The sequence below is a fragment of the Notamacropus eugenii genome, chromosome 1 (genome assembly GCF_028372415.1).
Source record: "Notamacropus eugenii isolate mMacEug1 chromosome 1, mMacEug1.pri_v2, whole genome shotgun sequence".
Classification (NCBI taxonomy): domain Eukaryota; kingdom Metazoa; phylum Chordata; class Mammalia; order Diprotodontia; family Macropodidae; genus Notamacropus; species Notamacropus eugenii.
This window is the reverse complement of record NC_092872.1, coordinates 307,951,868-307,966,195: the sequence shown is the minus strand read 5'-3', so window position 1 is coordinate 307,966,195 and position 14,328 is coordinate 307,951,868. Positions and strand designations below refer to the sequence as shown.

The 14,328-nt window shown below is 34.9% G+C and overlaps 1 protein-coding gene across 5 annotated transcripts in view; it reads right to left on the bottom strand.

Annotated features, from left to right (window-relative positions):
- The window catches only part of SYNE2 (spectrin repeat containing nuclear envelope protein 2), a 416,605-nt gene that overhangs the window by 199,859 nt on the left and 202,418 nt on the right, over window positions 1–14,328 (bottom strand). For all 5 annotated transcript variants that reach the window (XM_072629431.1, XM_072629430.1, XM_072629434.1 and 2 more), the window contains exons 50-55: window positions 13,909–14,064; window positions 12,711–12,976; window positions 10,060–12,157; window positions 7,887–8,209; window positions 4,957–5,101; window positions 1,904–2,122 (exon numbers count right to left, since the gene is read on the bottom strand). In XM_072629431.1, the coding sequence (XP_072485532.1) occupies window positions 1,904–2,122; window positions 4,957–5,101; window positions 7,887–8,209; window positions 10,060–12,157; window positions 12,711–12,976; window positions 13,909–14,064 (3,207 nt within the window). The remainder of the gene's footprint in view (window positions 1–1,903; window positions 2,123–4,956; window positions 5,102–7,886; window positions 8,210–10,059; window positions 12,158–12,710; window positions 12,977–13,908; window positions 14,065–14,328) is intronic.

The window sequence follows — 14,328 nt, the reverse complement described above, 5'->3', positions numbered from 1 at the left end:
AAGTCCAGATTTCTTGATTTAAGAACCTGCACATTACTTTACTAGTCTTATCTCATATTATTCTACTTCGTATATTCCTCTGTACTCCATGCAAGTTGGACTACTCTCCAATCTAGCAACATTCCAAATTTTTCTACCTCTATCATTTGGTTTATTTTATTCCTTAGAATGGTCTCTGTAATTAAACTCCTATTCCTCCTTGGGAAAAGATTTTGCATAATAGTTTATATTACATAATGAAAGTACAGACTTAATTATTTTAAAAACCCTGGAATTAAAAGAAAATTGACCAAAAATGAGATGTAGGAATATATTTTGCAAAACCATATTAGCTTTTTTTCAAACACATACAAAAACTGACCTCTTGAATACCGATGAAATATCATGATTAAAAATAAATAAAAATTCATTTTATATGAAGGATATTTGTTTATAAAGGTCATCAAGTCCAATGTAATAGAGGTATAATCTTCTAGAAATTAATAACTGTCTAAAGAAAGGAGAAATGCTGGTAGTACTTTGAATCTAGAGTTTAAAAAACATCTTGTCATTTACTATCTACAATACAAAATTTTCATTCCTTGTTCTTCTCATTATGCATCATCATGGTATAGAAGTGATTGTGGATTATGGATGGCTTCTCTATATCTTAGTAATTAAAAAGGCTTGGAATACAGGTCTGACAAACTGTGAATCTGGTTTTTGAGAACTACTCTAGCTAAATTTGGAGAAGTTCATTACCAAAAGGTTGGCCAACTGTTAGTGAATTTATTTAGCTACAGTAACACATGAAGACCATCTCCTACAATATACAGGGGGTGTAATCTGTGTTGGCAAAGAGATTATTCAAAGTGAAGGAAATCACAGACTTTTTGATGCATCAAAGAAAAGTTCTCATGGTTACTTGATATGTAGGGATAATAATGGTGAGGACTGGACCTCATTTAATTGGTAGGGAAGCCCTGGGTGAGGATGCCTTCTCTATAATTTATAGTTGCTGAGAGCACCAAGAGATTAGGTGACTTTTACAAGGTCATCAAGTTGGTGTATGTGAGAGGATGGTCTTGAACCCTTGGTTTTTCTGATTTTGAGGTCAGCTCTCTATCCAGTATGACAAACTGAGATGCAAAACCCTTCATTTAAATGGATCAGCTTCTACTTTTTTCAGTATCTGAGAGCAGAATGGTCTGTGACAATGTGGTCAGTGATACTGACTCATATAGTTACAGCAAACTTTTAATGTTTATGAAATAGCCTCAATATTATTTATGTGATTACTTTCATATTACAGGAATAATATATTAAGAGAATTGCCTTTCCTTAGAATAGCTCTCAAAATATACTTTTAACTCCACTTTAAACTTTATAGTTGTGCCTTATTGTTTCTCTTCTGATGTTTCATACAATACTAAATAGTTAAAGAGTTTTGAAAGTCTATTAAGATTTTTTGTAAGATTACTTGAGCTGTGTATACGGTGTGTCTATAAGTATGATATACTTATATGTATAGATACATGTTATGTGGTGGAGTAGATAGAGCGCTAGACCTGGAGTCAGGAAAATTCAAATCCAGCCTCAGATACTTACTAGCTGTGTGACACTGGGCAAGTCACTTAATCACTCTGTGCCTTAGTTTCCCCATCTGTAAAATGGGGCTAATAATTGCACCTACCTCTCCAAGGTTGTAAGTGAAGATCGATCACGAGATAATATTTGTAAAACTCTTTGCTAACTTTAAAGCCCAATATAAATGCTAGCTATTGAGTAAATAAATATGTTGATATGATATAAGCAAGGGGACATGGGGAAGATCAGCTTGAGGATACGCTACACAGAAACAAAATTCAAATAAACACTTTCAATATATACTTTTAATACCTATATGATTTATAGAAACACTCACTTCTTCACTGATAAATTTCCAGCCTTGTTTCAGCTCTTCACAGTACAGTTCCCATTCTTTAGCATTCTCAAGCAAATTCAGCCATCTCTCCCACAGGGCTGACACAATGTTGAGCAGACATACGCTGTCATTTTCTGTACACACAAGTCTCAAACATCTGAAGTCTTGTCGTAGCTTCATTAGTTCTTCCTGAGTTGAAACAAGATCTGCCACAAAATTCTTTAAAAAGAAAAAAAAGGCAGATGTTGGTGATATTTCCCTTCTTAAATTTATAAAGCCAACATTGAAAGCAAATTGGAATACAATAAAAAACTTAATTTTAAACATTTCCTACATATTATAGGATTAATTTTAAAGTACCATCTTTCAATAAAGTTAAAGAATAATGTCTGAGATAAAGGAAAAGGACTTAGCCCTCAAATTCAATTTTTGTAATTCAGGAGTATCTATCCCATGTCTACTCATGGTTAAATAGGGCAAGGCACCGGGCTTGGGAATGGCAAGGGATCAAATAGAAATCTAAGGAGCATAAACCCAAAAGTCAGCCAAGGTTGTAATAGAGGCTTCTTCTGAGCACTGAAGAAATCCCAGGGATAGAGACAGATATAGGCAGCCAGTTGTAGGAATGAAGATTCAAGTCAGGAACTCAAGTCCAGATCAGGTGGCAAGAGATAGAAAGTGTTGACAGACTATTTAACTCAACCTCTCCCCAGATCTTCAGCTTTTTACTAAGCCTGTATATATTTCTTTCTGCCTCCCTCTCCCCCAACTAATACGTCAGTCTCATGACTCCTTGAAACTTCTGTGACCTGTTCCTAATATAGCTATACCATTAAGGCTATGGACACGTGCATCTGAAAATATTTAAGTTGCTATCATTTTACATAGTATTTATTATGGAATTTGGGGCAAAAGGGGAGAATGAATAAGATATGATAGTCTGTATTAATGATAATTAATTTTCCAAGGAGAAGCTAATCACATGAGTATATTTTAACACACTGGTTTGTTTTACATTTTATTTGGGTGGCTAATCTCCATGCTATATGCTGCACTGGTCACTAAAGCTGCATTTGCATTTTTTATACCTCTATGGAAGAAAAGATTTGGTGTCTTTTCATTCACATTCTAATGTCACCTACATTACCATATTAGGTCTAACTTCAGAAAAATTCTAAAGTGTTTAGAAAACTAACCAACATTTTAAATAAAATCTTGAAGAGGATCACACACACACACACACACACACACACACACAAACAACACACACATGAATCTATGCTGTATGTTTACTATATGTATGAATACACTATATATACAGAAAATAATTCAACATGCCTAAGAAAAGGATACAAGGATAGTTTATAGGAAAATAATTAACCCATACTAAAAAAACCCTACATAATTATTTCAATAGATGAAGGAAAAACCTTGAACAAAATAAAATATTAATGTGTGTTAAAAACTACAAAAAGCATAGACACAGGAGAGCCTGTCTTCAAAATATCAAAAGCATATATTTAAAAAGTAAGTCAGCATTGTTTACAGAGGAAAATTTTCTGTTACAAACAGAAGTAAAACATGAATGTTCCTCCTGCTCCAATCTGTCACCATTCTGGAAATGCTATAGTAGGGACAGCAGTAGGAAAAGAGAAAAAAACCAAAGGTATAAGTACTGACAAAAAAAAGACAAAATTGTTCCTATTAGCAATTGACACTGACATTGAGAAAACTGGGACAATAATTTCAGTAGAAAAGCACAATGCAAAATAAATACGCAAAAATAATCAACAATTCCATACAGTATGACCAAAACTTAGGAAAAATGATAGGAGAAATTATATTCAAAATAATAAAAAAATGCATAAAGTACCAATAAAAGCACTAGCAAGGTTTCTATAAATACCACTGTAAATTACTCTTTACAGAACCAAAGGGAGACTGAAAGAATTGGAGAGTTTATGACAGGTCATGGTCAGGGCATTCTAATATAATTTTTAAAAAATGATACTACTTAAATGAAGTTATAGATTTAGTACTATGCCAATTAAATTACGTAGGGGACATCATAGAAAACAAAACAAAACAATAGCGAGCTGATTTGGAAGAACAAAAGGTCTGGAGAAATCTCAAGAAATTTTAGTGTACAAGTAAAGAAGGGAAAACCCTGCTAATTCAACAAAGGTTGCTAAGGTTGGTTTTTAAAAGACAAAATGAAACAGTCTTTACCATCAAGGAACTTATTATTTGGAAGAAATAACTTAGGTATGAATAAGTAAATAATTTCATAAGTTATTTCTAAGGGACCAATATTAAGGGCATTTTGTTAACAATGGACCAAGTGTTTTAAAAGGTACAACGTAAAGAAGAGTAGGATAGAGACGGTGGAGGGGCATGGCTAATCTACTTGAAGCTATGTTATAGAGCGTAATGACCAAAAATTTGATACTGGTTAAAATACAGAAAAGGAGATAAATAAATATCATAGATAAATAGTATCTAGTATATAATAGTATAATATAGTAGATAAATAAGATATGGGAAAGTAGATCAGGTAAGCAAGAAATAGAACCGATATAAAACAATAGTCTAGTGTTTTATAACACCCCCGCCCCTCAATCATTAATTAGTAGGGGAAGAACTCCCTCTTTTGTTTACAAGAACTGGTGGAAAAACTGGAAACCAGTCTGAAAAAATTAGGATTAGACTAACATCTTATATCATGTACTATAAACTCAAAATAGGTATACAATGCGAGTATAAAAAATTTTGCTATTTAAAAAATGAAGTTAAGGAGCCTTTCACAACCATGGATTTGAGTAAATAAGTGTTAGATGAAGAAATATATATTTGATTATAAAAAATTAAAGGTTTTGCATTAACAAAATCAACGTAGAAAATAAGAAGAGAAACTATAGGATATGAAGATTATTTGTATCAAACTTATCTAATGAAGATCTGATATCCAAGACATGCAAAAATTGATACAAAGACATTCACCTAGCCTCGACTTTGGCATACATGCACACTAGATACTTCAGAATCCAACTTACCTTGCTCTGTTCCAAGCGTTCCAAAGCTTCTCTGTAAGACACTGGCTTTTGGGAAACAGATAGCTGAAGTGCCTTTTCCACTTTGTTCAAGTTGGCACAAATTTTTTGTCTGATTTTATTGTAGCTTTCATAGTTCTTTAGGCACCTAAACATACATAGTTGATAAAGAAAATGAGTTCCATTTACAGAAAATAAAGAATTTGAGATGTTTAGTCATCAAAAACAAATTTCATAACTCTTAGAGAAGACTTAAATTGTTAATTTTGATGACTAAATATCTCGTTGCACTCCAAGTTGAAGGAAGGGGGAACAACATGTACATAGATAAGCGTATTTTTTAGATATATAAAAAATGCAGAGTCATTTCTGGGATAGGGGCAATAGTAAGTGGGGAGAAGTGAGACAGGCCTTTATAGTAAATGACACATTAAGCTGAACTTTGGATGAATTAGGGATTCAAGGAGGGAAAAGCATTCCAGGCATGGCAGGAAGCTTGTTCAAAGGAACAGAGACAAGAGAAGGATTGTAATGTAGGAAGAGCAAGAAGTAAGCCATTCTGGCTGGAATGTAGAATATGTGAAGGGCAGTAATGTGCCATAGAGGCAGCTAGGTGGCTCAGTGGTTAGAACACTGGACTTGGAATCAGGGAGATTCATCTTCCTAAATTCAAATCCACTTAGTAGCTGTGCGCCCTGGAGAAGTCACTTAACCCCATTTGCCTCAGTTTCCTCATTTATAAAATGAGCTGGAGAAAGAAATGGCAAAATATTCCAGTATCTTTGCCAAGAAATCGCCAAAATGAGGTCACAAAGAGTCAGACATGACTGAAATGACTGAAAAACAACAATGTGCCATAAACGTGGTTAGGTAGGTTGGAGCTGAATTGGGAAGAAATTTATATGTCAAAGAGAAAAGTTGTGAAGCCCCAATCTCAAAGTTTTTGGATTGGGAAGGATCACATTATCTGAAGTGTACTGTTGTATAAATGAGGTGAAAATAAAAGAAATGAAGCACTTTTACACAGTAAAGTGATACAGTGTTCATAAAAGGTCAGTGTGTTTACATCATGCTTTCCATATAGATTTTGTTAACAATGGACCAAGTGTTTTAAAAGGCACAGTGTAAAGAAGAGTAGGGTAGAGACACTGGAGGGACATGGCTAATCTACTTGAAGCTATGTTATAGAGCAGTAATGACCACAACTATTTGATACAGGTTAAAAAACAGAAAAGTAGTTAAATAAGTATCATAGATAAATAGTATCTAGTATATAATAGTATAATATAGTAGATGAAGTAGATACATAGATATGGGAAAGTAGACCAGGTAAGCAAGAAATAGAAGAGACTTTAGGAGATCATACAGCCCAAGGCAGAGACGTGAAACACATGGCTCATGGGCTGCATGCGGCCCGTAACACTCCTGAGCACAACCCAAGTGAGATTAAAATAGACTAGGGAAGTATTTGTCAAAATAAACAAAAATAAAACACAGATAATGTTAATATATAGTTTTCTAAGTCAATATGTGGCCCACAGGGATCCTTATGTTTGGTTTTTGTGGTCCCCATTTCTATCTGAGTTTCATATCAGTGGTCTAAGGATTTTTAATCTTTTCAATGTCATAACACCCTCTGGGAAAATCTGTGGCCCCCTTCTCAGAATAATATGATTAAATTCATAAAATAAAATACACAGGATTTACACATTTACAATTATTTAAGTAATTATTGAAAATTTGAGTTTAAAAAAGTTTTAAAAATATTTTTAAGTTTACAGATGCCAAGTTAAGAACCTCTGATGTAGATAAATTCCATTATTTTGCAAATGTAGAACCTAGGATATATAAAAGGGAATTTATTTAGCAAAGGTTATACAGGCAGCAAGCAGCAGAATCAATACTGGACCACAGGTCTGCTGACTCCAAATCAATAAATATTTTTGAATGTTTGAATTAATAAATTTGTTGCAACAGAAAATTTTAATTTTCTTTATTGCACTAAATCCCAAAACTTCTTCCCAACATGATCTCATGAGTTTTTTAACATTAATATTAAGTATTATCAGTTTCAAGTTATAATAGCTCCCATTTTTACAGTATTTTACAGTTCCAAAGCACTTTACATATATTGTCTCATTTAAGCTTCACAAAAACCCTTTGAGATAGTACAAGAGGAAGCTGGAACTCAGGGAACTCAGGTGATTTGCTCAAAGTTACAGAATTAGAGGGAGGCACAGCCGAGACACGAATCCAGTGAGCTTTCTACTAGATCATGCTGAATTGCCAAGAAAGAATGAAAGACACATAAAAGGTTTGCCAAATGTTATACAGGAATGTGCATACCATTATATTAAGATGGCAAAGTTCAGGATATACAAATACTAACAGTAGACACAATTAACATCTTAACTTGTAAAGGCATGGAAAGAAGTGATCAAGGATAGCATAATAGAGTGGAAAAAGAAAGGGACTCAGAGTCACAAGACCTGGGGTCCAATCCTGGTTCTGCCAATTACTATCTATATGCTGGTGGCCATGGCTTACTTAGGCCTTGTCTTGCTCAGATCTAGGCTTCGATTGTACTTTCAGGGCATCTCCATCTGAAATATACCATCCCTTCAGCTCCCTAAGCTCCTCTTTATGTGTGGTCCTTTTCCTTTAGAATGTAAGTGCCTTAAAGTCAGGGACTGTCTTGCTAGCTTTTTTTTTATCCCCAGCACTTAACATGGTACCTGACAAATGCTAAGTACTCATTAAATGTTTTATCTATTACATCAAGTTAAGTGACTCTTTGGGCCTCATTTTCCACATCTGTAAAATAAGAGTTGGGCTGATGAGTTCTAAGGTTCCTTACAGTTGTGAATCTATGATCTTTAAAATGATAAAAAATAATAACAACCAGTTAGTCTTCTTGAGAAAACACCACCTACCTCTCTAAGTCAGCTTTCTTTGTTTCAGTTGATTCCTTGACTAAGGAGTTAGTCTTGATAAGTTCGCACAATACATGCTCAAGTTGCACTTTGCCTTTGGGACTGGTTACATTTTCTAGCTTTGAGGTAAGATTCTTTAAGTCCACTACCAAGGCCTCAAATTCCTCTTGTTTCCCATCAGTCAACTGTTGAAATTTCCCTAGATCATCAAGAGCTATTTTATGTGAATGAACAGTGGCTTCAAATGAATTAATTATCCCAACTGCTCTTGTGACTGCTTCGTTGTAATGTTCCATGTCCTTCAAGGCCTCATCAAGGATAGTCTACAAGATACAACAAATCATACGACAAAAATAAAATTATAAAACATTTTAGATCTGAATGATAGTAATGCTAAAAACAAGACTTCCTATAGTTTACACAACATACCAAAAATATGATCTTTCCTTTCTCTGCCAAATCCAACACACCACATTACATCACAATGATATAGCACCATATGACTTATAGACTTCTTTTACATCCATGATCTCATTTATTACTTTCCCATTTTTGGAGGTAAGAAAAGCAGAGTTCCCAAAAGGGTTAAGTAGTTTGCTCAATATCACAAAGCTAGCATATAGCAGAGCTAAGAGACTACCCAGTACTACCATATCTTTCGTGACCATACCTTATCTTACAAACTATATGCTGCATTTCTAGTAATATGGGCCAGCTAGGTGGTGCTGTGGATAGAATGCCAGGCCTGGAGACAGGAAGATTTATCTTCCAGAGTTCAAATCTGGACTCAGACACTTAGTGTGAAGGTGATCCTGTGCAAGTCAGTTAACCCTGTTTGCCTCAGTTTCCTTATCTGTAAAATGAGTTGGAGAGTGAAATGGCAAAAAGTTCCAGTACCTTTGCCAAGAAAACTCCAAATGGAGTAAAAGTCAGGCAAGACTGAAAACAATGGAACAACTAAAATTTCTAATACTTCCAGCAAAAATAACATTACATAAAATTTGTGTAAGTCATCTGAACAACAACGGACAGTTCAAAAATACATCTTGGTGTTTCTAAAAACAATGTGACTTGATAAACTAATACGTATATTAAAATAATGTGGAGGTTTCTTTGTGTGTTTTCCATATTGGACTGAGTGATAGATTTATGAATTTGGATAAAGCTTCCTCATTTGAATACACATCTCTTTAAAAAATAATTCAGTCTAAAAATAAAGCCCCCTTTAATGATAAAATATTAAAATAATTCAACAATAATTCAACAAACAAGTATTTGGCAACTATATTGTGCACTTGTCTGGAATGCCTTCTCTACTTCCCTTCCTCTTAATAACATACATCCTTTTCCTAAGGATAACCGCTGTCTAAGACCCACCCCAAATTCAAGCTGCTTCTTGAAGCCTTCCCCAAATTCCTCAGCTGAAATTGATTTGCCATGCCTCTGATCTAATAATATTTTCTCTCTTCTCTACTTGCCATAGTTTAACTTATATGTGTATCTGTATATGCATGTTATGATATAGAAGCTGCAATTCAATATACTAGAAAGAGCTCTAGAAGTATGGTGAGAAAACCCTGGTGATGCTTTAATGGGCATCATCTCTTCTTACCAATATTTATGTATCTCCCCTACAATCTAATGTTCATACCCCCTATCAAAACAGACGTAGAACCATTGTAGATTATCAACTAGTTGAAGAATTGTAATTAAATTAATATAAAACCCAACTTACTGAGGTTTAAAAAGGAGGAAGAAGGGGATGTTGTTGTTCAGTTGTGTCTGATTTTGTGACCCCATGGACCATGCTGTACATGGGGTTTTCTTGGCAAAGATAGCAGAGTAGTTTGCCATTTCCTTCCCTGATGAATTGTCAGAGGTTAAGTGATGTGCTAAGGGTCACACAGCTAGTAAGTGTCTGAGGCTGAATTTGTAGTCAAGTCTTTCCTTACTGCAGACCAGTGCCCTATCCACTCAACCAACCTAGTTGCCCTAGGGCTAGGGTGGTGGTGGTGCTATCCTAACCCAATTTATTGGTCTTCCATTACCACTGTTATCTTTTCTTTACAAGGGAGGTCAACCTTCCTAAAAGGTAAAATAAAGAACTATAACCACCATATTATACCCAAAGAATTGTAAACAGATGCATCAACAACCTTATGGAGAAACGTACCTTGCGTAAAGCAATGCCTGTGTTAAATTGTATTTGAAGATCTTGAAGTTCATTCAATTTTATTTCCAAATCCTTGGTTTCATGAGGGTTATCTTCTTGCCTTGGATTTTCTTTGACAGTTATAGCTTTGATATGACAAAGCTCAGCCAAAACTCTTTGCTGAAGAACTTCACAATTATCCTTTTCTTCTTGAATATGTTTTATTTCCAACCCAACCTGTAATGGTTGTTGTAATAGACAATTAGCCTGTGTTAGAACAAGCAACGCATGTTCCAATTGGTCTGTGAAATCCTTTTCACTGACAGATTGGTGTTGGAAATTTTCAATCACATTTTGAAGAGATTTGTGCAGCTTGTCATTTTGTTCTGCAAGGAGCTTTATTTGTGGTATCTTTTGTTTGAAAGATTCCTTTAAGGTTTCATTGGCATTTAACAGATCTATTGTCTCTTGGCACAAATGTGTAGCTTTTTCAACACTTTGACTCAAAATCTGGGCACTAAATAGACTACTTTCTGGGGAAAAATTGGGGTCATTCACTATTTCAGCAGTTTCTTTCTTAATTTGCAAAGTTACCATTTTCAGTTCATTTAATGACGTCTGAAGCATTTCATTTTCTGCAACAACTCTCTCTAATTGTTTGGCCTTTTGCTGAAGTTCTGTTTTTATTTTAAATAACTCTGCCTGTACCTTGTCAAGTGTCAAACTATCCCATTTGAGTCCAAGGCATTCAAATATTTCTTTGCATTTCATTAATTGTAAAAGATCAGCCTGAAGAACAGAGGTTCTATCTCTGAGCTCACAGATTTCTTCTTTAGTTCCCTGATTCACTTTCTCATTCACCAGAAGTTCATGATTATGTATGTCATTTAATTCTTGTTGTAATATGTTTGTTTTTTCTAAGAATTCGGTTTCAATGTCTAATTTTTTTCTGACATCATGATATTTATTCTGAACTAATCTTTGTGTCCTCCTAGCTTTATTCTTAAGGTTTCTTAATTGGTCATCAAGAAACACTCGTTCAAATACATTTAAACTCTTAGAGAAACCTGTGGCCTCCTGGAGATGGGTTGAGATGACCCCCTCACTTATCTGTAATTCTTTTTGAGAATCCTTCAAAATAACAAGCTGATGATCCAGGTCCTCCTTTGAGAAGATTGTTTTGGTCTCAGGGGCAATCAACACTTCCTTTCCTTGGAGAGAACGCTGCACTTTTCCCATTTTCTCAAAAAATGTGCTTCTCTCTTCCAGTTTAGACTCTAATTGCTGAGACACCTCAGTGCATTTTGAAACAAGTGCCTGGTTTAAGCTTTGCAATTCCTGTGAAAAAGTATTTAAGTCAGTAGCTTCACATTGATTCAGATCAGGAATGACATCTTTAGTTTCCTCAACCAAAGACTCTATAACTGGCTGCTTATCCAGAACCTCATCATACACAGTCTTATGTTTTCTGATCTGTGACACAATATTATCTGGAAGGAGAGCAGCTGTTTGCTCCAGGCCAACTAGTAAATTATTAACCCACAAAACAGCTTCTTGAATCTTTTTCGTGGTTGGGCAAGTTTTCAACTGACTGTCCTTTTCTGCTGTTGGTGGCTCCAATGCTTCTAGCTGCTCTTGTAAATTATTTATTGCATTTTCCAAAGTCTTCTTTTCTTTCTTTCCCCAGATTCTTTTCATCTCATGCTCAGCTCTCCGTTTTAAAAGTGAAAAGTTTTCCTTAGTGGCTTGAAGCTTTGTGCCTAAGGACACTGGGCCTTTATTTTCCCCTTGCTCTGAGGGAGAGTTCAATGTCTGCTGCTGCTGCTGCTGTTCTTGCAGTGAATTCTCCAAGTCCCGGATCTTACCCATCAGGCACTGAAGTTCATCCCATTCAGCACCTTGTTGAGAATATTTCTTTTGAATCCACTGTTCCACCTGTTCCCAACAAAGCTCAAGTTGCTTAACTTGACTTTCTGCTAACTTCTTGTCCATGTCACTTAAGTGACTCAATAAGTTCACCTGTTGCTCTTTAAATTTGTTTAAGGAATCTTTCTCTTTATGCACTGACTCCAGGCATTTTTCTAGTTTCTTCAGATGCTGTATGCTCTCCAGAGAGGCACTGTCAAAAAGCAAAATATGATTGGGATCATTAACATTGATTGTACAACAATGCAATGAACATGCAGCTCATCCCTTCTAGTTAGTTAGCCCCTTCATTCTATTCTCAAAGACTGTCAAATAACAGTTGGGGGACATAAATAGTAAAATTCAACACCAACTTGATTTTTATTCAATAAAACTCTTTTTTTAGTTGATTTGAGTGAGGGACATGGGTTGGCCATATATATACATAATGCTGCAAACTCATCGAGTCCTATTATTCTCATACCATGTTACTCCTTGGAGTTAAACGTTGGATGAATCCCTCTTTCAGACCACCAGGGGAAGCTATTATCACCACACAAAGAGATTTAAAAGAACAAATTTTATCTTTCTCTGTCTCTCTTGCCAGTCTACTACCCAAGAATAATGGAGCTTACTTTCCCCACACAACTTCCAGTATGTACAGAAACTGTACATACAGAATAACTCTTAAAACACAGATACTTTCCAAAGTACTAAAGGATGGGTTCAGATAAAAAAGGAAACCTATTCTGTGCTCTTGAACTTACGCTTTTATGCTTTCTTTTTCCATTGATAATGCTTTCATTGACGATTTAACAGCCAAGAGGTGTTCCTGGAAATCTTTGATAAGAGAGTATTGTCTTTCCTTATCCTCCTTCAAGGTAACCAGTGCCTGAAGTAGTCTGTCCAACTGGTCTACAGAACGTTGTACATTTTGGACATTCAAAACACTGGTTTCTGTATTACCGGGCAATATGATGGACTCCTGCATTCCAGTGTTGGCTTTCTTTGCTTGCAAGTACCCATACAACACCTAGTTTCAAGTCAAGCAAACAAAAGGAAATAAAGATATTCCTCTTCCAAACATATAGGCAGACTGGGAAGTACACACTCCTATTGTCTGAGAGGCTACAAATGTTTTTTAGATGTTATTTCATTAATTCATTATCAAGTAAGGCATTGGGCAGTTTAAATGGTTTGTCTTTTGTGAGAAGAATCCACACTTGATTGCTAGCATAATGTTGAATATTCAATTCAAGAAGCAAAATTTATTAAGTGCCTACTATATGCCACTGGGCTTAGGTACTTGGCACACAAAGGCAGAAACAAACCAATCTCTGTCTTCAAGTAAGTCATGCTCTACTGTTCTATTATTATTATTCTTGCATGCCAACAGATTGCTTAAACAAAGCTCTCTTCTGCTTTTACTAGCCTGAACATAGACCTTCCTTCTATTTTTCTTATATATATTCACAATTATGTAAGCTTTGTTCAAATGTCAACATTATTCACTTTAACTTGATTAAACAGTGACAACATCCCAATAGAGGCTTACACAATACCTTATAGAATTATAAAGAAAGTAAAACAATGACTAAGAACCTAGTCCCGCTTACAATTAAGTGACATAAATGGCATTTTTCACAACCTAAAAAAGTTTACACAGGAAAAAGGAATGATACAGGTCAGTATACCTAGGCTTTGTCATCAAATGAGTCTGTTTTTGGGATTTACTGAAAGAAAAAGGCACCTGATATTCATTAGCTGTATCTTTCTTTTAAAAAAATGGGCAGTTTTACACAACATTCTGATTTGTACCTAATTATATATTTACAAAATAGATTATCAGGCAAAGGTTAAATAAGACTTTTCACTTTATGCAAGTATTTTGGATGATTACCATACATTGTATTGTACAAGATAAATGATGCAATCATGTATTCAGTGTTCTTCATATTTCCATACCTCTATCTCCTTTAATTGTTCATTTGCTGAAATAATATCCAATTCTAAAGGTTGATTTTGCAGCTCATTGACTCTCTGCTCATCTTCAATGTTTTTCATGCTTTCTTGAGCTTCAGGAAAAAGTTGTTTTGACAAAAGCATTTCTATACCTGAATTCTGAAAACATAAAAACGATAAATCATTCAATGTTCTACATCTAAAATGCAACACTAATTTTTATTAAAATATTCAACTACACTTATTTTATTATTTGAATGATAACATAACAGAATAAGGAAAATTAGGTGTTTAGTAGCTAGTACAGATTACTCCCTGCATCACATTTATTACAGCATTGTCTACCCCACCAAAGAACTGTTGATTGGCACCGTATAGGATATAGCAGGCAGGGAACATATCTTTTTTATCTTTCTATTTCTC